The 22,426-nt window shown below is 37.8% G+C and overlaps 1 protein-coding gene across 1 annotated transcript in view; it reads left to right on the top strand.

Moving 5' to 3' along the window:
- The window catches only part of TBC1D5 (TBC1 domain family member 5), a 243,112-nt gene that overhangs the window by 85,508 nt on the left and 135,178 nt on the right, over positions 1-22,426 (top strand). The window contains exons 3-6 of the mRNA XM_062496189.1: positions 4,455-4,521; positions 18,089-18,197; positions 20,070-20,159; positions 20,258-20,329. Of these exons, the coding sequence (XP_062352173.1) occupies positions 4,455-4,521; positions 18,089-18,197; positions 20,070-20,159; positions 20,258-20,329 (338 nt within the window). The remainder of the gene's footprint in view (positions 1-4,454; positions 4,522-18,088; positions 18,198-20,069; positions 20,160-20,257; positions 20,330-22,426) is intronic.

Genomic DNA, 22,426 nt, shown 5'->3' with positions numbered 1-22,426 from the left:
TAAAAAAAAGCATGCAAGTTGTGCAAGTTTCAATCAGGCTTCTTGTTACAATTTGTACACGCAGTTTTCAGATAATCTTCAGGAAGTGAATGCATCTTCCTCTTTCTGGGTTCTCCCATTTTATGTTATGCCTCATATATGTTCTTAATCTCAAATATGTTCTTGACAGGGTAACAGTTACAGCAAGTGAGAAGCCCATGTGTTCTGAGTGAGTCTAGTACCCTAGCAAGTGTACACTTTGCAAATCCTTCTCTTTGTATCTCGGAAGTCTAAAGAAGCCAGCATTTGAAATGTTCTATTTTTTATTAGTTATTGAAATTGACGATTTTGGGTTACACAACTTCTCTTGAAACAGCCTTCAGCTGTGTTCAGCAGTGTCAGGTCGTAGCTGCCCAAATCCCAGCTCCCTTTAGCTATTGGTCTGTGCACAAGAACAGACTTCACTAAAGTGGGGCAATTTCAGGAGAAAAGTTTCATTCTCAGGAGAAGGAGTTCCTGCAGTTGAAGCAGCAGCAATCCAGGTAATTTTCAGGCCCTCTGGAAGGATGCAGCCTTATTTTATTATTGTATTAAAACCAGTAACTGGTCTAGTGCTGAAAGCTATACTTACTTTGATACAGGTGCTTTTTACAGTACTGCTCGTTTCCCTTCTCTTTCCTCTGAAAGTGTGACAGGATTTATTTTACCTTTTTTTCCCCTAACTCATGCATTTGAAGTTAGGAAAGCTTTTCACAAGGTCTGTGGCACGGTTACTAGGGCATCCTCTGTTTCTTCAGCAGAACTCTTCTTCCCATAGTTGAGTTTCAGGATAATATTGAATCAAATTTTTAAAGGGGACCACAATTTTTGTTACTAGCATCATGAGTGTCACATTCATAACTGTTCAGTATATATCCCAATTTTACCAGAAATTTGGTTCAATATCCGTGAAGAAGATAGAAGTAGTATATCTGTTCTACTGGGAGTTCACCATATCTTTCAGGAGGAGTATCTGAAACTTTCCTGAGGAGAGGTGATCCAGGCTGTGGATTCCCACAGCTTAATGTCATTAGTTAGTGAAGCAGCAGTCTCATTTGTCCTCTATATCACTAACTATATGGAAACTTAATAGGATTTGCTAAAAAGCCTTTTGGATAAAACTAGGTAAAATTTAGGGAGTCTTCTGTTAAGAAAATGAATACCTTGCTCTTTGCTTTATGATTTTTATTGCTTTCCATGAATGACATCTTAATCATCTTTCAAGCTGTTGTAAAAGACATACCCATCTTAAAGGGGATAGAGCAAGAGGCAATCACAGAAGGGTCTGTTCCATTAATTCCTGGGTTCGAGAGCTGAACACACCTAGCCCTATCCAATTTTGGTAGCTGCTGCTAATGATATGATAAGCCAGCAAAAGTAGCTTGCCAAAAAGTGCCCAAACAGTAACCTGTCTGATTGTGAGATTTATTAACAATGGGTATACAATTAAAAATGCTAAGGTATCTTGGAGAGCATTCAAATACAGGAAATTACTGTCTTCAGATTAAAGCAAAGTAGAAGTGGAGTAGTTAGGGAAGAACACTTCAGTGGATGTGGCAGACCCAGGATCCCACCAGCTGTGGGGATCCTGGTGAAAGAACAACTGTTTTCCTTGTTTTGTTTGCAAAGTCCTGTTCGCTCTTCAAGCAGGACAAATGGTTTTGTTGAAACATGATAAAAGTCCATGCGTATTTTGAGATAGTCTTGAAGTTCATTCTTCAGAAAAGAGGAAGATTATGTTGCTATTCTTGAAAAGACATATTTTTTCAGTATATCAACTTAGCATTGTGAATATGGTTTGGGGTTTTTTTTCAATCTGACTAGTCTGGTAGGTGAAAGCTTAGTTTAAGTATAAATGAAGTGTAGTAGTGCATACACGACCCATTTTATTGTGCTTTGTCCCTGTAGCACCTGCCCAGTATCACTGGCCATATGGCTTTAACAGAGACTGAACATAGTTCAGTCATTTCTCTGACTGCTCAGGATCAGATGTGGAGAAGAGTAGTACATGAAAAAGTGTATTAATGAAAATTCTCCCAATCTGGGAGACTATTTTACAAGATATGAGAAAAAAAATGAACAGATGGTTATTAATAATGGGAGGGTTGGCTCCTGGATGGAATATCTGGTGTTGTTAATTTAGTTAAATTTAGTAAACAAAAAGCAGATTGATTAAGTAGGATTTCCATTTTCAGAATAAATGGAGAGAGCTAACTAGTGAAATCAACTGGACTGAGTGATTTTAGACTAAGATGTAGTAGTTAATAAAAAGTTAATAAAAAGCCCTGCATTCCGAATTAGGTGAGAAAAGAAACACTTGGAAGTTCTATGCCAAAGTAAATGATTAAGTATTTTTTAAGGAATGTCTAGAATAAGCAAAGATCCTTAAAGAAACAGAAAAACACCTTGATTCTGCCACATCCTGGATATCAGAAAGTGTGGGGTTATAGTGACAATCAGCAAAAACTTAAGATGAATCAGATCATAACATGAGAATTTAAATAAACGGGAAAATATTACTTGACTATGTAAAGAAGCTTGCTAGGAAAGAAAACTAGAACCATTCTGCAGTGTGAATGGACAAATTATACTAAATGTAATCCAGCTATGGTCTGAAAAGGAAAATATTTAATTTTCAGTAAAAATAGAATTTCGGGCAAAGGCCTGAATATAAATCAATAAAATAGATGGGAGTTCTAGGTAGTTCCTGTAAATTAGCAGAGCTAATAATCTGACTTGCAAACTTCAAGAATATTAACAAATGCTGATGCATGGGACAATTTTCAGTATTTTAGTGGTTGATGAATGGAAACACAGTACTTGTAGATTAACAGTGGGAAAAAAAAATTATAGCAAAGCACCTGCATGGGTTGACCATTATTTGTGCAGGGCTTAAAAAAAGTTTTTAAGAAGGAAGAGAGAAAAGCAAAGCAAATGGCATAACTTTTATTGCAGATTTTTTTGTTAAATGGACATCGTGGCCAGCTAACCTACTTGCTTTTCAAAATATACGTCCAGAAAATACATTAAGTCTGTCTGACCTCAGTAAACCATCTGATGTAGTGCCACAGGAGATGCTGTGAAATATAATGGATGGGGATTAATTAAGTATAGTAATTTTAGGATGAATGGAGAAATGCTAATTTTAATTAAAGAATTATTTTTAGTGAAGCTTGGGGTTCAACCAGTCTTATCCAATATTTTCATTTGTTGTACTTCAACAGAATGAGAGCTGATAGATTTATATTAAGTAGAATTATTGGAAGGTAATATCTAGTGCCTGTACAAATGGAGTATTCAGGCAGGACTGGTCCTTTCTGAAGAAAAGAGGACTGCAAACAGCATGACATTGTGTGAACTACAGTATTGCACCAGCAAGAATTTTTAGTGCAAACTGGAACCTTCATAAATAAAAAAATTGAGAGTAAATGTGCAGGCATGTTTGGTTAAGGATGGCTGTGAAACTGCAAGATGGGGCGGTGCGACTGTCAGCTGTATCGAGCAAGATTTGTTTGTTAGAGAAGAAATCCACTGTCCAAATTAATAACTCTCTGAACTTCTGGTATGCTGTCTACAGCTCCTGTCCCTCCTTTTCCGTGTGTAAGGACTGAGTTAACGAAAATGGAGAATGCAAATCCTCATTTAGAAAAAAGACTGAAAGAAGTTGATTTCAGTCAGCAGAACAGAGAGCAGAGTTGTGCAGTGCTAGCTGTAAATTAACAAAGGAGGCACACAGGGATGTATAAGAAATATCAAGCTAAATGACAGGCCAAGAATGGACAGTAGAAAACAGGACAAGGATAAATTTGCTTTCAAAACTACATGACTCCTGGCTTTTAGCAGTCTTTCAATAGACGTAGTTATAGAAGGAAAGTTTTCTTGTAATCCTTGATTTCTAGCAACATCACTGTTCTATGTATCACCAGCCCACAGTAAACAGTAACATATGTAAAGTAAGATGTTTGGCAGGCTTCTTAATAGGTACTTTCAGAGAAGCTTTGAACTTGTGCTATGACAAAAAAGAATAAAAAGCTGGTATCACAGGTCAGCTCAGAATTTTTCACTAAACAGATGAACTTTCACATTTTTTGATTTGATGCTGGTAAAATCAAGCTCATCTACTTATATATTGTACTTCTGTAACCCTATACTAGTTAAATTGTGTTTAATAATTTGAGAAGGGCCTCAATCAAAACTTTAAGTGAAATTATCAGATTTTCAGAACATTCAGACTCCAGTTTGAACATGGAGACTAGTTAAGATGGCTGTTAGAATTTGAAGAGGTAAAGTTGAGATTTGTCTATGTAAGTTTTAGGTGAATTTTGTTGTAGCTGGAGTTACCATATATGGTAAAATCAGTTGCAGTTGTCATCGATATTGTGTTCATACCAGTGTTTGTCTTACAACAAAGGTGTTTTCTCTTTCTTTTATATTAGGAGGATCAAGTGAAAATGGAAGCACACCCCCCACCTCAGAATCAGATGGAACTTTTACCTCTTACAGGTTGGCAATTTTTTTATTTATTTTCTAATTTTAAGAAGGTTGATAATAAGAAGAAGCATAATCTATTTAAAGCGAAAGAAAGGTCCTGTACTTTAGGAGGATTGTGCAATCTAAACTGAAACAGTGAACAAAAGAACATGAAATACTTAATTAAGGAATAATCAGAAAATTTGTTTTCTGGATTATTGGGTTATTTTAGAAAGTTGTTCAAAATGTTTAACTAAAGAAAGCACAAGATATTTGAAAGCCTAAATGTTTTTACGGTTGTTTGTTTTTGTGGGATTTTTTCCTCCAAAGTGCTAAATAAAGTACACTCACAGCAACTAAGCTAAATGTTGAAATGTTCAACTCACCAGTGTTCACCTTTCTGATCTTCTCCAAAGTATCTGGATCTATGGACCACATGGAATTCTATTCCCTCATTATTTCATGTCAAAACCAAAGACAAGATTAGTTACATTTGATATTATTTGACAGTAAAATAATGTTTCAGTTTTGTTGGCAATAAACACCAGTTAAAGAAGCTTCTTTCAGCAATGTCATTGAGCTTGAATCTTGCTCAGGTACATACCAGAGGCTGTCTTGTGCTTGAAAGCACAGAAAGCTAATCAGCAGGTGTATACTTTCATCTTTCACCCTGCAAAATACTGACTCTGCTACAGAAAATCCATGTCCCTGTGACTAGTAAGTTAATAGTATGATTTGTGCTAACCATAAGGATTACATCTGTAAGGATTACATTTTCATGTTTAAGTATGGTAAAACAAAACAAGCTTACCACATGATTATTTTCAAATCATTTAGTAGACTATGTTGTTCGGCATTTTTTTTCCATTTTGGTTTGTGCTCTGCTGGAATCTCTAGTTCAAAGAGGTGCAGGCAGGCAGGAGGAACCTGCCTTGTCCTGGTTGCAGCCAGCTGGGTGGGGAATGTTGCACCGTGGTGCAGGCAGTGAGCTGTGCTGGTCATGGGGAGCCTCAGGTGTGGGGTGGCAGGGAGGGACACAATGCTGGAGAACCTGTTGCAGGCTGGAGACAGAGAGATTGCCAAGGACAGCAAGGAGCAAACAGCCTGGTCTTGAGGATGTTGAAAAGAAAGACATTTTCTAAGGACCTAGAGGGAACAGCAAAGAGTTTCGTGCAATTCAAACACCCAGAGGAAGCTTCTGGACTAAGAGCAAGGTTGGAACAAAGGGGTGTGCCTGTAGGGACAAAGTGGGACTGGGGTGGGATCCTTAAAATTTTCTGTATCCTAGTAAGTTGGCTCTAATGACACCTACTTGGTGATGATACAAAACTCTTCTGGGTAATTGGCATATTCACTTTGATTAAATATATTAGAAGATCCGTTTTAGGGTTCTGCATGACTCTTGTTTCTTGTCATATTTGTGTTTCCTGCATGCAGCATACTGTCTAAGTTAAAAGAGGGGCTGAAAAATACCACCCTAGATAATCTTAATGTTTTTTAGGTGAGAAGCATATGTAGATAGAGGACCACAAATAAATCTCTCAAAAATAGGCAAGATAGAATTTAACCAGATCATCAGAAGAAAGTTGAGAACTCTTTCTGCCATTAAAGCCAGAAAACTTACTCCTGAAAGTCATCAACTCAAGAGCATCAGCAGTTTTACCTGCCCAGTGGCAACACTTGAAGAAGAAGCAGCCAGCTTTAGCTGGACTCTGGTTCCACGAGAGTGTGAGCTGTGGAGCTGGGGTCTGAGCCCTTCTTCACACCACTGCTCCACTCAGGCAGTAGCACTCATCTCTCAGGGAGCTAGTCCAGGGAGCTAACCCAGCCCAGCCTGTTCCTTCTTCACAGGGACAGCTTTCTGATGACTTCATTCTCAGAGTCCTCCTGCCAAAGCTTCCCATGTTATCAGTGCCAATGCAGGGGATGTAGCTAGCATGGACAGCTAGAAATAAGTGGGAGGACAGAGCATGGTACCTTTTCCCTAAATCAGCCCAAACCTTAGTGGTTCTTTAATGCTCCACAGATTAGGTGGAGGTAAAGGCTTGTCTTTGTATCTCTGTATTCCTTAGTCCAAAGTGCTTATAATCAATACAGCATTGGCTACGAGTTCCACTGAATAATACTCTTATTCTGTCAGGGAGGATTATAGCCCAACTTAGAAAACTGAAGTTAATTAATTAGTCTTTTAAGAGGGGTTCCATATCTCACTGCCAAAGTATTATTGATATAATTAAAGGCAAGATGGTAAAAAAGATATATATTGTGTGTATGTGTGTTGGGGAGGTGTGTATGTATACATATATATATAAAGTAACCTCTGACTTTTCATAGTTGGCAAGCCATCATTGTTATTTAGTAGTAGTGCTTGAGATGTGGAATGTGTATTTGTTGCTCAGTGGCAAGTAATTCCTGTCATCTAATGAGACTGGCTGTAAATTTGGTGGTTGGGTTCGATATTGTTTTGATGGTTATAGTTCTGGACTGCATATTAAGTAAAATTGAGCATTTAATACCTTATGAAAGCTGAAAAGTGAATCCTAAACTACCTTGAAAGGCAACAATGGTAAATAGTTGTTACTTCTTTAGGGACCCGTTAGAGATTTGACTTGTTTTAGGATATTGTCAAGGAATATTGTTTTAGTAAGTTAGTAATTTGATAAAACTAGTGATAGTCTTGTTTACCCAATGAATTTCAGTCTATCATATTTTAAAGAGACCAACTAATGAATTTTTGCCATAAAAGAGCCAAAGGCTACTTTGGATCATGGTAGATGTCATACATGCAGAGGGCTAATACATGAAGAATTGGATTGAAATGTTTTGCTAAAACAAAAATTGCTTATTATTTTATCAGTAATAGGCTTTTACAACTTAATTAGAAGAGATTACTCCAAAATATTTGAATATTAATAAGTTTTGTTATTAAAGTGCTCTTAAAAACAGTATATTTTACCATGATAAAAAATTAACCCCAGGAGAGGGTGCTTGATTCCCACATTCTCTATTTTAAAGGACAATTTGACACTATCCAGTACAAGACTCCAAGAGTATGTGTTAATAAAGGATGACATACTATTCTTTGATACATTTATGATGCAACAGAAGTATTTGCATGGTTTCATTTTTAATATGAAGGTGTCACCTTAGAGTTTGTGACTCTTTGTTTGTGTTGATCACAGCACAGATTTAATGCTGCATGTGTTCAGATAGTGAGCATTTCTCTTTAGGTCATAAAGTTTGTAAGTAAGTGAAAAGCACATATGACTGGCATATATTTCTAAACAGTCTTTGAATTTGTGAATGCATCCTGTCAGGTCACAGAGAATCTTCGAGCTGGTCTTTAGGCTCTGATGGAAGTATTCTTTGTGTACTTGGGAAGAAGCTTTAGTAATAAGAAATTGTGAAAGTTATTTCCTAGAACCAGGTCATCAAAATTAGAAATTCACTATTAGAAACATTTGAACAAGGATTTAGATACATAATAACTTTCAGCTTTTAAATGTAAGAAACTTAAGGAAAATATTTGAGCTGTGCTCTGCTGTATTATTTTACCGCTATGGTTAAAGCCTTTTTTTGGTTGTCCAAATGGGCTAGACTCCACAAAAAGGAAAAGGAAAATAGATGTGTGTCTTTAGTTTCAGTATCTGCAATGCAGTGCCACTGGAAAGTAGAAATACTGTCTTTCTCCTCCCTTCCCAAGGGCAGCTGACCTTCTCCTCGCCAAAGAGGTGAACCCCTTGCCAGCACATATGACTACAGACTATTACATTAATCTGTTTAGCCTCAGTACCAGCTGCTTGCATGTTTTTAATTATCTTATTAGATGGTATAACAGTGACCTATGAAATAAAATGAAGGTGAGTATTTTTTAACTTTATTTTACAGGCTATTTTTCTAAATATATTTTAATGACCTAATTATGACTTTTAGGGAGAGCCATTGATGCAGACATTCAATTTGGCTGATGGAATCTAACATCTCAAGGACAGTTATTTTCTTTCAAGGTGGATTCATACATTAATACTGCTTCTAATAAATATATAGCCTAAAAAAGCTCACTTTTCATACTTCTGTTGTTAACTTACTTTATGATTCAGAGACCAATGACTTCTATGTTGGATAATTTCTTAATACATCTCTGCACATATATATAAGTTTAATTCTTACCCCATGTATCAAGATAAAGGTCTTTCCTCTGTGGCTTAAATTCCATGATAGATGATTGCTCAAAGCTGTGGGTTGTGTAGACAAGGTGTATTCCTTCTGCTCGTACTTCAAACAGGCAGAGGATCTAGTATAAGACAGACTTTTGTATTCCATTTTCTCCCTCTGACTCCTTACAGATTCTGTTTACCAGATGTTTCCTTCCTTGATGCAAAAAGGCAGTGTGGTCCTGCTGGCTGAGGCGTTTCTGGTGTGCCAGACAACTGCAGGGCTGACACTGAGCGTACAGAGGAAAGACGGCAAGGGGTGCAAGCTGTTCCTCCTTGGTTCTGCCTGCTTCCAAAAGTGGTGCTGGAACCAGTTGGGTTGTCCTTTCACCTGTGGCTTTTGTTGGTAGTTGAGCTAGAAGTTGGCTACATGGGCTCTGTCCTTACATGCTAAACTTACTGTGAAGATGTGTGCAACTGACCTTATGGAAAACTTTGTCTTAGTCTATTCAGAAGCAGCCCTTTTCCATCTGCACAAGCCTATCTAGTCTTGTTCATGCACAGATGATTTTACTTTATTGTTTTAACTTTAAGACGCCCCTGTGCAATTATAATCTTATTTTTCCTGATTTTATTCACTGTGTGTCCACACATAATCAAGAGATGTAAAGAACAAGCTTGTTTCTATGGGTTTTTCGATTATTTTGAAATAAGAAAAATTGGGACAGAAGGCAATGCAGTGAAATTGTCACTACTGCACCACTCCACAAGGAGAATTCACAGCACTTGCATCCTTTCTCTCTTTCCACAAGGAAGTAGTAAAACTAGCATTCATGTTTGTTTTGTCTTATTCTAAACCATTTGCTAGACGCTGTTCCAGTTGATGCCATTTATGTGCAAAGAGGCTTTTTCAGTACGAGTTAATTTTGTCTGGGCGCTGTTAAACTCTCTCCTTGATTCTTCTGAAGGATCATGTTCATAATGTGCTAAGAATCTTTCTCTGGATGTGGTAGTCTGCGCAGTACTCACTTTGTCGCTGTTTCTGACATCAGGAATTTCATCTTGGAAATCTCCTTTCTCCAGCAAGAGAAAGTGTTTGCAATGATCACAGGTTTCTTCCAACAGTTTGTTTTTCTTTTTTTACTCCAGGTCCCAGAAGATCACTGTCATACCTATTAAAAGCATAGAAGATTTCTGATTTTCTCTAAATTCTTTTAAAATTACTTTCATTTTTCTTTTTCCTTTTAAGGAGACTTACATAATTTCCATCGCTGTCTTGTCAAATTTCTGTTATTTACTTCTTCCTTCTATAGCTGATCCTTGCTGCATTCCTTCCCTGGTGTCCTAAGGAATTTGCAAAGGATATCATAAGACAAGGAAGAATAAATTGTCATTAAGGAACTGAAAACCTATATTCCGTATACTTCTGCTAAGATACAAACATTTCAACACATATAAATGGTGGATTTTTTAAATTTTCCAGTGAAAATGGTAATATTTTCTAAAGACATAGAAATGCTAGTATAGACTTGCTTTCTGGTTTTATGCAATGTAATAGGGAAAAGCAAATTTAAGGCATTTGCTTAAAGCTTGAGATGCTTTTGACAGAGAATCAGAAAGGAAGGATTGAGTTGCCAACATCTTTTGTTGGTAGAATTTCTTTTTTTTTTATGGATTGGCTGCAAGAAGGAAAGACTTAGATTGTGAAAAGATACTGTGGAAGACAGAATGGTAATTTCTAAAATCCATGGAAAGCAAGTGAAAGTTTTAGTTCACTCTTAATTTATTCTGTTTTACTTGAAAATCAGCATATATATTGCTGACAACACAATCAACCGGTGCCATATTTTCTCTTACTAATGTTTAAAGTGGTTTTCATTATGAATTTCTTTTACTTTTCCATTCTCAATAGCCTTCAGACTCTCATGGCAATTGAGAGATGTGACTGAGGACAGGGGGGAATTTTCAAGAAGGCTAAGGAGGATGCAGGGAAATAGGCCAGTTAGCTGCACCTTGGCCCCAGGGAAGATGGAGAAGCAGGTAATACAGTGGGAGCTGGAAAAAGGACCTGGCAGGCATCAAATTGAACATGAGTCACCAATGCTCCCTTGCAGCAAAGCTAATAGTATCCTGGGATGCATTAGGAGCAGTGCTGCCAGCAGAGCAGTTAGTAATCCTTCCCCTGTAATCCATACCTGGAGTCCTGTGTCCAGTGCTGGGCTCCCCAAGAAAGACATTGGGAGTCTGGAGAGTGCCCAGGGAAGGGCTGCTTAGATGGTGAAGGAACTGGAGCAGCTCTTCTGTGAGGAAAGACTGAGAGAGGTGGGAATGTTCAACCTAGAAAAGAGAAGGCTCAGGGCATCTTTTTGAAGTCTGTGAGTATTTAAGTGAAGGCTAGAAGGAACACAGAGACAGGCTCTTTTTAGTGACATCCAACAACATGATCAGATCTAATGGGCACGAACAGGAATACAGGAGGTTCCATCTGAATATCAGGAGGCACTATTACATCTGGTTTTTAGTTGGATGATTTGTAGAGCTGTAGCTTTTAACTTCTGTTGTGTCCTTCAGGAAGCTCTTACCTTCTCTCTTCATTAATGAATGCATGTTTGTACAACAAGGCTGCATGCATGTGAACAGACACAATGCACAGAGCTCTGCCTAGCTGTGGATATGAGCAGAAGGGTAAAACAGCAGAAGGGAACTCTAGTCAGGAGAAATAGGAAGTAGAAGTCCTACATGTACATGCAAAGGATTTGAAAGGTATTGAGGGATTTAAACTAGAAAGCTTTGACCCTGCAACTGACAAACTCAGTCACAATACAAAAATAAAAATAGTTGAACGTAATATCTACATTTTGTCTCACCATTCTGTAAATGTATGCTGAAAGGAATACATAGAGGAAAATGTGCTGGTGAAATTTAAGAGTTTGAAATGGCTGTAACAAGAACCTTCTATAAAAGCTGAACTGTTAAAGGGCTGGAAATTTTGTGCTCTCCAAAGGCCAAATTTGGCTCTTTAGCTGAGAACCACCAAGGCAAAGTGGACAATATGGAATATGGAGAAAGATATCTTGGGGTTCTGCTTCAGACCTTGTGCTGTGAGGAAGGATGCTGGCAGAGCATCCTGCTGCCAGTGCAGCCTTATTTCAGTTCCCTGAACTGTGCTACAGACACGCTGGTAGCTTAAAGAGCATTGGTAACTAATAGTTTTATTTGCTGGAATATTTGCCTTAAGAAAATGATTTTACCTTTCTTCACACAAACCTTTTTAACTGTATGTCAGCCAAATGTAGATGAAACCTGAACTGTTGAGAAAAATCTGCCCTTTGAATGTTCAGCCTCCCAGCAACACAGCCATGCATATTCACACTTACATGGCTGTTAGCTCTGCCCTGTATCCTGAGGCAGGACTTTGAGAAACAGAGGAAAATATATGTATTTTCCAAGCAGACTGATAAGCCTTCACATTAAAGCTGTCAAATGGATTTTCAGGGTAGCAAATAAAAATCTGTGTGTTTCAGAAATGTTTTTTAGAAACTCTACTTATTACTTGATCCTACCTTTCAATTGGGATTTTTTTTCCTTCTGTTTTTATAAAATTAACTCTGTCCTTATTACATTCCTGGCAGTTGCCTCACTTTTTTCTCAACTGTTGATTTTACAACATAAGAAATAATACAAACTATGCAAGGTTCTTGGATTTATGCAGTATGTTTGAAAGTTATTGTTGCCTCTGTTTAAATACTTAAATGTAGATACTCGATGCTTCTATCGATAGAGATCTCATATTGCAAAACACATGACACAATAATTTGAGAATTGGTTCCTTTCTCATGGCCTGTTGCTTCATTGAGTGCCCCTGAGGAGCCAAGTTTGGGTCTCAACATTTTAAAAAGCACATTCTGAAGATGAAGACCATTATAAAAATGTGAAATTTGCTTCTCTGGAAGCCCACATGCCATTGTTTTAAGATGATTTTGCCAATACTAGCAGCGCTGTTCAAGAATTTTCTTTGGATCTCTCTGAGGCTGTAATATTGGTCTAGAGGAATAAGCTTGAGCTTTAGATTGAAATCCTAAATATCTATGCAAATGTTTCAGTAGTACAGTAGTATTCTTCCATAGACTGAGGAATATTCTTTGTTATCTAAATGTTGTTGTAAATGTCAAATTGGTCTTGTTTCTGCAAGGACTCAAAAAAAAAAAAAGTGATCTCAAAACTTGGCATGAAATATTTAAAAAAGCATGAGACAAAATAATGATATACACTGTCTGATGACCCAGTAGACGCTGATTTCTTCATTAACTGCAGTTTCACCTGAAAGTAAATTATGGTCAGTAATATTTACCTGGTAGATCTGAGCCCCTCCACTCCCAGAACTGAATTTTTTGCCTTTTTCAGTGACATAGATTGTAGTTCCGTGTGATTCTTCACATTTTTACATTTCTGTGGGTTTTAGTGTCTTATACAAAGTTGGTGTTTGAATGTGATAGTATGAAAATACTTCTTATACTAGTTTTAGAGTTTGGCAGAATCTGCATTCATACATTTCCCCAGCTTTATTCTCTGAATCAGTAAGTACAGAAGCTAAGAAGCAGTGACTGCTGTCTGTGCTATACCAGTCTCCCTCAATTGTATTTCTTCCTCTTCTGAACAGAGTATGTATTTTCTAAGGAGCCTTAATGGGCTACCATTGCATTCTTCTGCATATCTATGCTTGATGCTTGTTTTACCATTATGCTGCAGATTGAAATTTAGCAGCAGAGCCAGAGGCAGGTGTTCTGTTTCTGCCTATCAGTGGAAGAAAGTCTTTGTTAGCTTTCCCCAAAATGCACCAGCTCAGTGTTGCCTCAGTAAAGTAGTTGGAACTATTTGAATTTCAGAGTTATTTCCTAGACATATTGTTATATTATCCACGTCATGTATTCTGAGAGAGTTTATAGTTGCTTGTTCCTCTGTAGCTGAGCAGTAGTGGGATTCCACTGACTTTTACTAAGACGTTAGACCTTAGGAGATTCACATACCTTTTCAAGAATGCTATTTAAGTGCGTGTAGAATTTTACTTAGACTTTCTGGTGTAAGGTCTTGCTTGTTGTGATCTCTACTCACAGTCAACTGAGAGGAACATTTCTGTTCCAAACTTCAGGCTTCTCTATCTGAAAATCTGATGTTTGTAATTGCCTTAACAAGAATCATATCCACAAATCATATTCCTGTTGAAAAGAAAGAAAAATGGAGTTCTGTATATGGTTTGCTCAGGGGTCAACCTTATAAGAAATAGGAAAGAAAGTGTGTGTCTTAGAGCAGACCCAAGTATACAATTCTGTGGCAGAGCCAAACCCTGATGGCTCTGAAGAGATACACACTGCTGGCCAAAGCTGGGACAATTAGAGATGTTGGTAACACCTCTGTGATAACATATTTAAGAAGGAAACAAAAACAAAGTGGGGCACACACATTTTTTCTTAAATTTGAAGAAGAGCAGAGGTGAGAACATGTGAGACAAACAACATGTGGACACCAAGGTCCATGCAGGAGGGGAGAAGGTGATCCAGGTGCTGGAGCCGAGATTCCTCTGCAGGCTATGCTGAGACCATGGTGAAGCAACTGTGACCCTGCGGCCATGGGGATCCATGGGGAATGCAGAGATCCACCCCCAGCCTGGTGGGATCCATGGGGAATGCAGAGATCCACCCCCAGCCTGGTGGGATCCATGGGGAATGCAGAGATCCACCCCCAGCCTGGTGGGATCCATGGGGAATGCAGAGATCCACCCCCAGCCTGGTGGGATCCATGGGGGATGCAAAGATCCACCCACAGCCCATGGGGGAGCTGCCCATGCTGGTGCAGATGGATTCCTGGAGGAGGCTGTGACCCAGTGGGAGACCCAGTGGAGAGAGGGGGCCCTGCTTCCAGGCTGGAGGACTGCACCCCGTGGATGAGTGACCCACACTGCAGAAGTTTTGGGAGGACTGTGTGCCCATGGGAGGGACTGACGGTCGCAGCAGGTGTGGTTTGGCTGCTGCTCTGAGACCCATGCTGGGAGGTTTGGGGACAACTGTGTCCTGTGGGAGAGACCCCATTGCCTCACAGGAGGACTCCTCTTCCCAGAGCAGTGGAAGAAAACCTTGGATGACAAACTGACCAAAGCCCCCATGCCCTGCCTCCCTGCGCTTTTGGTGGGAAGGAGTGAGGGGCTGGGGGGGGGAGGGTGGGGAGTGGAGGAAAGAGGTATTTTAAGGGCTTCTTTTACTCTTTATTATCCTGCTCTGACTCTGTTAGTAAATTCACTTTTCAAACTTTAAGTTGAGGCTGGTTTGCCCTTGAAATATTTTCTCCTGGTCCTTATCTCAACTAATTTTTTTTTCTCTCCTCTGCCCAGCTGTGACAGGGGAAAGTGAGGGAGTAGCTTTTTTTGGCCTGGCATTGGGCCAGTTTCAAACCATACAAGGTCTTATATGTATTTATTATTATTATGTAGACTTTACAACATGCACAATAGTACATTAGACAGGATACTCAAATAAGAATCTAAAATGGAAAATATTTACAAGATAATCTGAAAACACTTACTTTGACATTTGACTTTAATTGTACAGTCTACAGGTGGTATAACACAGGATCATACATTTTATTTTCTAGTTTGATTAAAAGCATGTGCTTATTCATAGTTAAGGTGGTTCCAATTAGCCCTTGAAGTCCTTCACTTCAGGAAAGCAAATGGTATGTGGCAGACTTGAGTTCCAGTCTTCTTTGCTCATTTCTTGTTCACTAGTGGGTTTTCTGCAATCCTGGGTTTACAAGGCTCTTAGATATTATTTTGCATAGTAGAGCTATATAATTTTAAATGTTGTCTTTTTAGAATTGATTGCTTGTTCATATTATACAGTGTTACCACTATGAAAAGTCTCTAGAATTGTAAAGATTAATTTATTATCTGTCATTCAAAATAGTTGAGAAATGAACAAGTGAGTGCTGTTCAGAAAGCATTTTAAATATCATTGAGCTCTACTAAAACTGAGGCAGATTCCAGCTTCCAAGTAATTTCTTTTGCAGTTGCTTATAACTTTTTTTTGTGATCCTAGCAGCCAAAAGGGAATGCAGAGGAGATATGATCTTGCCAAATTTCTTTTGGCGGTTTTAAAAGTAATTTGGTTCAAAACGTGTTTGGAATTGCATTACTTTTTTTTTTTTTAAAGGCATAATATCTGCACTAATACTATTTCAGAAGTGTTGAAATTACTTTCTTACTGTGTAGCAATCACTTCCAGCAGCTGGTGAGAAAAATAACCTGAAGAGTTTCTTTCCTCTCTGTTCTTTCTTTTCACAGTTGCACTGGTTGAAACCTTTCGCTAACTCAGCTGACACACTGGCATTTTCAAAGACATTGTGGGAATGTCATCCACATGCAGAACAATGTGAATAGCTTCAGAGTCTGACCTGTTGTGTTCACAGGGGAATGTGTCACTCTTGAAACATAGCTACCTTAGGGAGGTGGCTTGGCAGGAGTTATAATGGCCAATGATGCTACAAAATTTACAATAGCAAATGAAGAATATTATACATGATAGAGACAGGAGGGTTATTTAGATAGACATAATATACTTCAGTTACTGAGGTATAAGTGACTGTGAAAGAAAGGCCCAGATTTTTCTCAAGCTGTGTCTGCTATATACCATACGTTGTATTTAAAGGAGACAGAATCATGGTAAACAATCGTAGGCAGCTCCCTGCAGAAGGTGAGAATGTGTGGGAGAGAAGGAGACAAAAATGACCAGATAGTCTTTCAGACTTGGAGATTGGGGGATGTGAGAGGAGTGAAGGAAGCTGCTCAACACCACTGGAATGACTTGCTGCTCTTTTGGTCACCTGGGGGTACTGGCAGTTGGGAGAAACTAAAGGCAGCCCTAAACCCTGCAATCTAACACTGCTACAGTCATCTTTGTTCTTATCTGGAATACCTTTGCTTTTCAAAGTAATTAATAATCCAGACATAAACACTTTTTTAAAAGAATATAGTCCTAGCTGAAAGGTAGTGCGTTCACAAACACAGGACTTTGGTCTCAGCGTGAATCATGAGCTCATTTCTGTCACAGAGGAAGAGGACCATCATTTCCTCACTTGCCAAGTCCATTCCACCACAGTTCTCAGCAACTATATCTTACAATACTGTTTTTAAAAACTCAGTCTCCCAACTGAGATTAAAAGGCTGAAAACTATCAGACTTCATCTTGCATATATTTAGGGCAATTTGCAAATCCAGAGTTTGCTGGTATTTAGTATAACCCACTCTGTGACCCTCCCCAGCGAAGTAAATGTGGTGAGATGTTAGCCTGGAGTCATAATAGTAGTTTCCCTCTTCCTGGTTTCATTTGGTCTCCCAGGGAGAAGTAATAGTCTCCCATGTGACAGGGGGAGGAGGAGATGTTCACCTTAAGGACATGCATTGAAAATAAATCTGAAACACATTTCCTTGCACATAACCCAGCTCCTTACCTTGAAATTGCCCTTTGTATTTTAGAGAGTGGCTGCAGAAAGTCTGTGAGCACGTCTTGAGCTACTGAGACTATCAGATGGCCTCAACTGTTCTTGAGATTCATTTCAGTAGAAGTTGCAGGAAATACAGGTTTAATTCTTTTATTCAAACTCAGTAGATGGTTTGGGACAATTAATTTCCAATTGTTTCCCAGTAGAGCAGATTTACTTGTATATTAATGAGGCACAGGTGTTAGGCCCCTGGTGCCTGCATGCCTGGGAGGCATATTTAGGTTGTTTATCTAGTCAGCCATAGGTACTGCAAGGTACTCAAGCTTGCCTTTAACAGTTTATACAGTGAGGCTTTTTAATTTTTTGATGTTTTTTTAAATTTCCTAGCACCTGTTAAAATTTTAAAACTGATCATGTAGAAAGAAGTAGGAGTGATTTCAATAGTAAATAGCACTAAATGTTAAAGAAAGTCATCTTCTATGATGCTTAACTGCCCAGCTTGACATTAAGAAGAAAAGAAGGTTCATTTAAGCAAATACGTCATGTGAAGAGCTAATACAGTCAACAGTGTACTTTTCTGTTGAATATTTTTGGAATAGGTACTTCTTTGTCTACAGCTGAAACATGAATGTGCTTATATTAATATTCATTTTTCTTGTTTATTCACTGAACTGCAGTACCAACATTTTAGAGGAAATGGAATAGCCTCCATAGACATTATGAATTTCAGTAGCTGGCATAATTATAGCGATCTACATATTCATTAAATCCAAAGAAGAAATGTGTCCAAAAAAACAGCCATGCGTTTAGAAGTGGTACACAACTAAATATATACATTTTAAAAAGTTGCTTTTCTCTGCTTATCCAAAACTATGTAGTGTCATATAGTCCTTAAATCAGCTAAGGCTTTTTTTTTTCTTTTTTTGCTTAAATGTTCATTCCTTTTGTTTTTGCAGTAAAGAATGGGAAGAACTATTTGTAAACAACAATTACTTGGCAACTATACGGCTGAAGGGGATTAATGGGCAGCTGAGAAGCAGCAGGTTCCGTAGTGTTTGCTGGAAGGTAAGAAGAGAAAATATTTATTTACAGTTTGTGGTTGCAGTATATCAACACATTACCTGATGTGCTGGAAGATTATTGATGCAAAGAATCATGAATTTTCCAAGAGACTTCATCCCAATGTTTTCCTACTCATTTTTATAATTCATTGGACATTTGCTAACCACATCGAGTTGCTTTAAAGCTGAATTGCAGGTAATAGCAAAAGAATTCTAGGAAAGCATATCTTTGTGCTGGTGATATGTTTAGAATTGAGTGCCACACTCCCTGTCAGTACTGTGCAGGGAAGTCATGCACTGGAAATAGAAAGGAAGTTAGTCTAAAAAATTACGGTTTTGTGGAATTTGGGACTGCTTTAAAATCAGTGTGATGCTTCTGCTAGCTGGTTTTCCCAGTGAAAAGAGAAGATGAAGACCAGTCCCTTTTTTTAACAACTGGATGGAGAGGGAAGCAAGGTCTTTCAAAAGCACAACAGCTCCTTGGGAGTTTTTTGGGTTTTTTTGGTGGTTTTTTTTTTTTTTAAGTAGTAGGGGAAGGAAGAGAGAAAGAAATCAAGGTAATACCGGGTTGCTCTATAAAGTCCAAACAAATTTTGTTGCAATGACATCAAGTCTTCTGTTGTGTAATAACTCTGATAGTAGAGAAAAAAATTTCTAGTGGAGTTACTGTGTGTTAATGCTGATAATTTAAATTATCTCACTTGGAATTTCTCAACCATCATGTTGGAAGACAGACATATTAAAAGAAATTTAAAATACTCCTCATATATGAATTGGAGAAAGAGAAAGTTTGAAATTTGAAAAATGTGTGGCATTGAACTAGTTTAAAGTTAATGCAAATATTTTATTCAGCAAGCCAGATGAATATATGCCACTTGCATTGTTTTACCAGTTTGCTTCTTTTTAAGTCTCTAAATTAGGAGGCCATAACTCAAAGCCCTCAACTAACACTAACATCAAGTCCTTCCTTGTCTACTTAATTAAATGTCTTGCCTACCTTGTCTACCTATAATTAGATAAAGGAGTGGTTTTATTTTAGAAATAAGGCAGGGTTTATTTGCTTCTCCCAATATTCATTAGGGCTCTGTTGTTAAGTTCTGAAATTTTAAATGTTTTTTTAGTAATTTAGGAATGTTTTTTGTTTGTCAGTACTTCTGTTTGTCAGTATTACTGTTTCTTAACACTTTACAATGTGCAAATAAAAACATTGAAAAAGCAAGAAAATACTGGGGTTTTTCCTTGCTTCAAATGCAATACTATTTTGCACTGCATGTTTCTAACCCTTTTTAAAGAGACATGAAAAAACTGAGATGTAGGCTTTCTCCAGAACTTTCTGCAAAACTGACTCTCTTAGCTGTCTCGCAGAATTCTAGGGCATGTTTCATTTCTTACATTGGGTATAGTTGTTTCTGGATGTTCTACCACAAGATAGAAGTCAGTGGATTAAAACCACTTCAGACTTAAGAACTTAGATTGGGTATATCCCTCAGTGCTTAGTTCCTGCTCTGCACTTGTGGTTTAAGCACGTTGCATTATGTCATCAGTGTTACATAAATAGCTTCAAGTTTTGTGTATTTCTTTTCACGTCTGTCCATTTTGTTTCTGTCATAGATGTCACCATCAACTTTACTGAAGCTGTAACAGTTTGCAAAGCTTGAGTTCATGGCTTCAGTTGACTTTAATGCTTAATTTTGCACTGTAGAGCTGCTGTTTCTAGCTACTTATTTATGGACTAGAAAGCACTAAACCCAGAAATATTTTATAGCTCTTTGCTTTCTCTTTCTCTCTGGGTGGTTTATGCTGTGTGGTAGGATTTATATGAAAAGCTATGTAAAACTGATGAAACTTAGTGAATTTTTTTTTGTTTTGCCAATAGTTGTTTCTGGATGTTTTACCACAAGATAGAAGTCAATGGATTAAAACCACTTCAGACTTAAGAACTTCATACAACAAGATCAAAGAAATTGTAAGTTGGTAAAAGGAGATTCTCATACTTTGGCATAGATATTAATATTTCTAGCAGAACAGGAGAGGTTATGATTTTTTTTTCCTGTTTTTACCTAGCACATTACAAACCCTCGGAAAGCAGGACAGCAAGATCTGATAATCAACAACCCACTCTCTCAGGACGAGGGGGTAAGTTAACCCAGCACATGCTACTAAAATTCTCATCTTCATACTGACACAACTGAGTTCTTGCTGAAGTAGGCAAAATGGCAGGTGCTAAAATCTCCCTCCTAAATGTCCAGACAGACTTGTTTTAACTATTGTTCCACAGGTTCTACTGAGTAACCAGGTTGACATTCTGAATTTTAGGGCTTAACTTAGCGGAGGCTGTGCTAAACAAAAAAATCAGTGCTGGACTATAATTAACTGATACATTTTTTTTATCACTGTATTTTTTCATTTTATATATCAAGTAGCTGTGGTTTAAGGAGTGCTCACACAGTCAGTATGAAGTGAATACTGTTAACAGAACTCTGAATTACCCTGTCTGGAAGATTGTTCAGCCTTGAAAAGTATTTTTACTGCATTTTGGTATACCTGAAAAGCTTTCAAGTATTTTATAGCACACATCTTTAAGATTTTATATTAATTATATTACCCTTATTCCATCAAAATTCCTTTTTATCATTTTTTTTAAATAACTTGATGCCATGAAAATAATTTGTTTGGCTGCATTTGAGAGATTTACACCTGAAAAGACTGTCTCAGATATCTCTGTTGATATGACTCCTATTTTGTTCACAAACAGAAGCCCATACTTCATCTGTAGAGTGATACTGTGCTCCTTATTTAATTTAGAAGGAGAGAGCTCTGCAGCTGTTATGATTGTGCACATCATCAAACTGTTCTTGCATCCAGCTGGACAGAAAGTTGTGTCAAATGAAAAAGATTTAAAGCGTTTCTGCTGTAGTTTGTGATTATACACAGTGGCTCAACCTACTTTCTGTCTGTGGTATCTTTCAGGTATAGAAAACAAAGGTTAACACGTCAGAATATGTGGCAGGGGATTCTATGAAACAAAGCCACTGACCAAATCAGGCATAGGAATGAAGAACAAAGTGTCTTTGAGCCTCTGGTGTGACTTAATGTTACACTCATTTAGTGTCCTGATCTTTCCTTCCTTTTTGCAATGTGGCTTCTGTTTGCTTCCTCTGTTCTGATGGGCCAGAACGGGAGCAGGGACAGAGGAGTTCCAAAATGTGATCTAGTGGCATGAAAAGAGTAGTGAGTTAAAAAGTACTCCCTCTATGTAAGACATTATCAAAGATATAAATATTTATGAAGTTTAAGGGTTTTTCCAAGTTGTAACACAAATATAGCAACAAATTAACATAGGGTTTTGTTATTTTACTTCCCTCCCCATAGATAGCATTAATTTACTTTCTCTTTTCTCTCTGTGGAGCACAAGCCACCATGGCAAAGAATTGTTTACAGGGAGGCAAGAAATTCTGGAAGTGTTGTGCAGACTCTGTATTGTATTTCACTCTCTGGTGCTGCTGCTATCTTAAAATTTACCTAACCTGCATGAAGACTGCTATAAATTTTGCTCCATCTGTATTTTGATCAAGCTACCATCCTTTGCAATAAAGAATACAGTTTCCAATACTTCTTCTGGAGCATACAATTAACAGCACTTTCTGACTTCTCCAGTTAGCTTTTACAACATATTGGTAAACAAGGCATGGAAGCAAAAGAGAGAGAATGAAAATTATCATAAGCATAGCCACAGAAGAAGCTAAACCTATTTCAGATTCTTTTATTTAATATTTTTTATTTTGATCGTGAGCTTTAAATACTCTGACTTCTTTTATCCTATTTTTTTAGAATGGGCAGTCTTGGTCTTCAGAGTGGATTAGAATGATGTCATTTTCGCAATAGTTATTTGGTTATCATACACTCTTTATATGATTTTGTCTCCACTAGAACAAACTAACTTACTCCCGAACAATTTCTTATTATGGATATTGCAGCAGCTTCCAGTTAAAGTCCATACATTCTTAGAAGAAGTATGGTACAGTCCTGTGACGCAGACCTTGTTCCTTGCATGAACAGCTGAATATTGTCAGTTGAGTTGCTAGTTCTGATAAGTTTGACTTTACTCTGCCATTCTAAATATTCTTCCTGGAACCCAAACAAGTAATTCACAAACCTGCAGCCATCCAGTGAGCAAATGCTATGAGCCTAGAATAAGGATACAGGAATTTGAATGTTTTTATTTCTGATCCA

Source organism: Cinclus cinclus, chromosome 1 (assembly GCF_963662255.1).
Source record: "Cinclus cinclus chromosome 1, bCinCin1.1, whole genome shotgun sequence".
In the NCBI taxonomy this organism is placed as follows: domain Eukaryota; kingdom Metazoa; phylum Chordata; class Aves; order Passeriformes; family Cinclidae; genus Cinclus; species Cinclus cinclus.
Note: the sequence above shows the minus strand (reverse complement) of the source record. Positions and strands in the feature narration are given on the sequence as shown.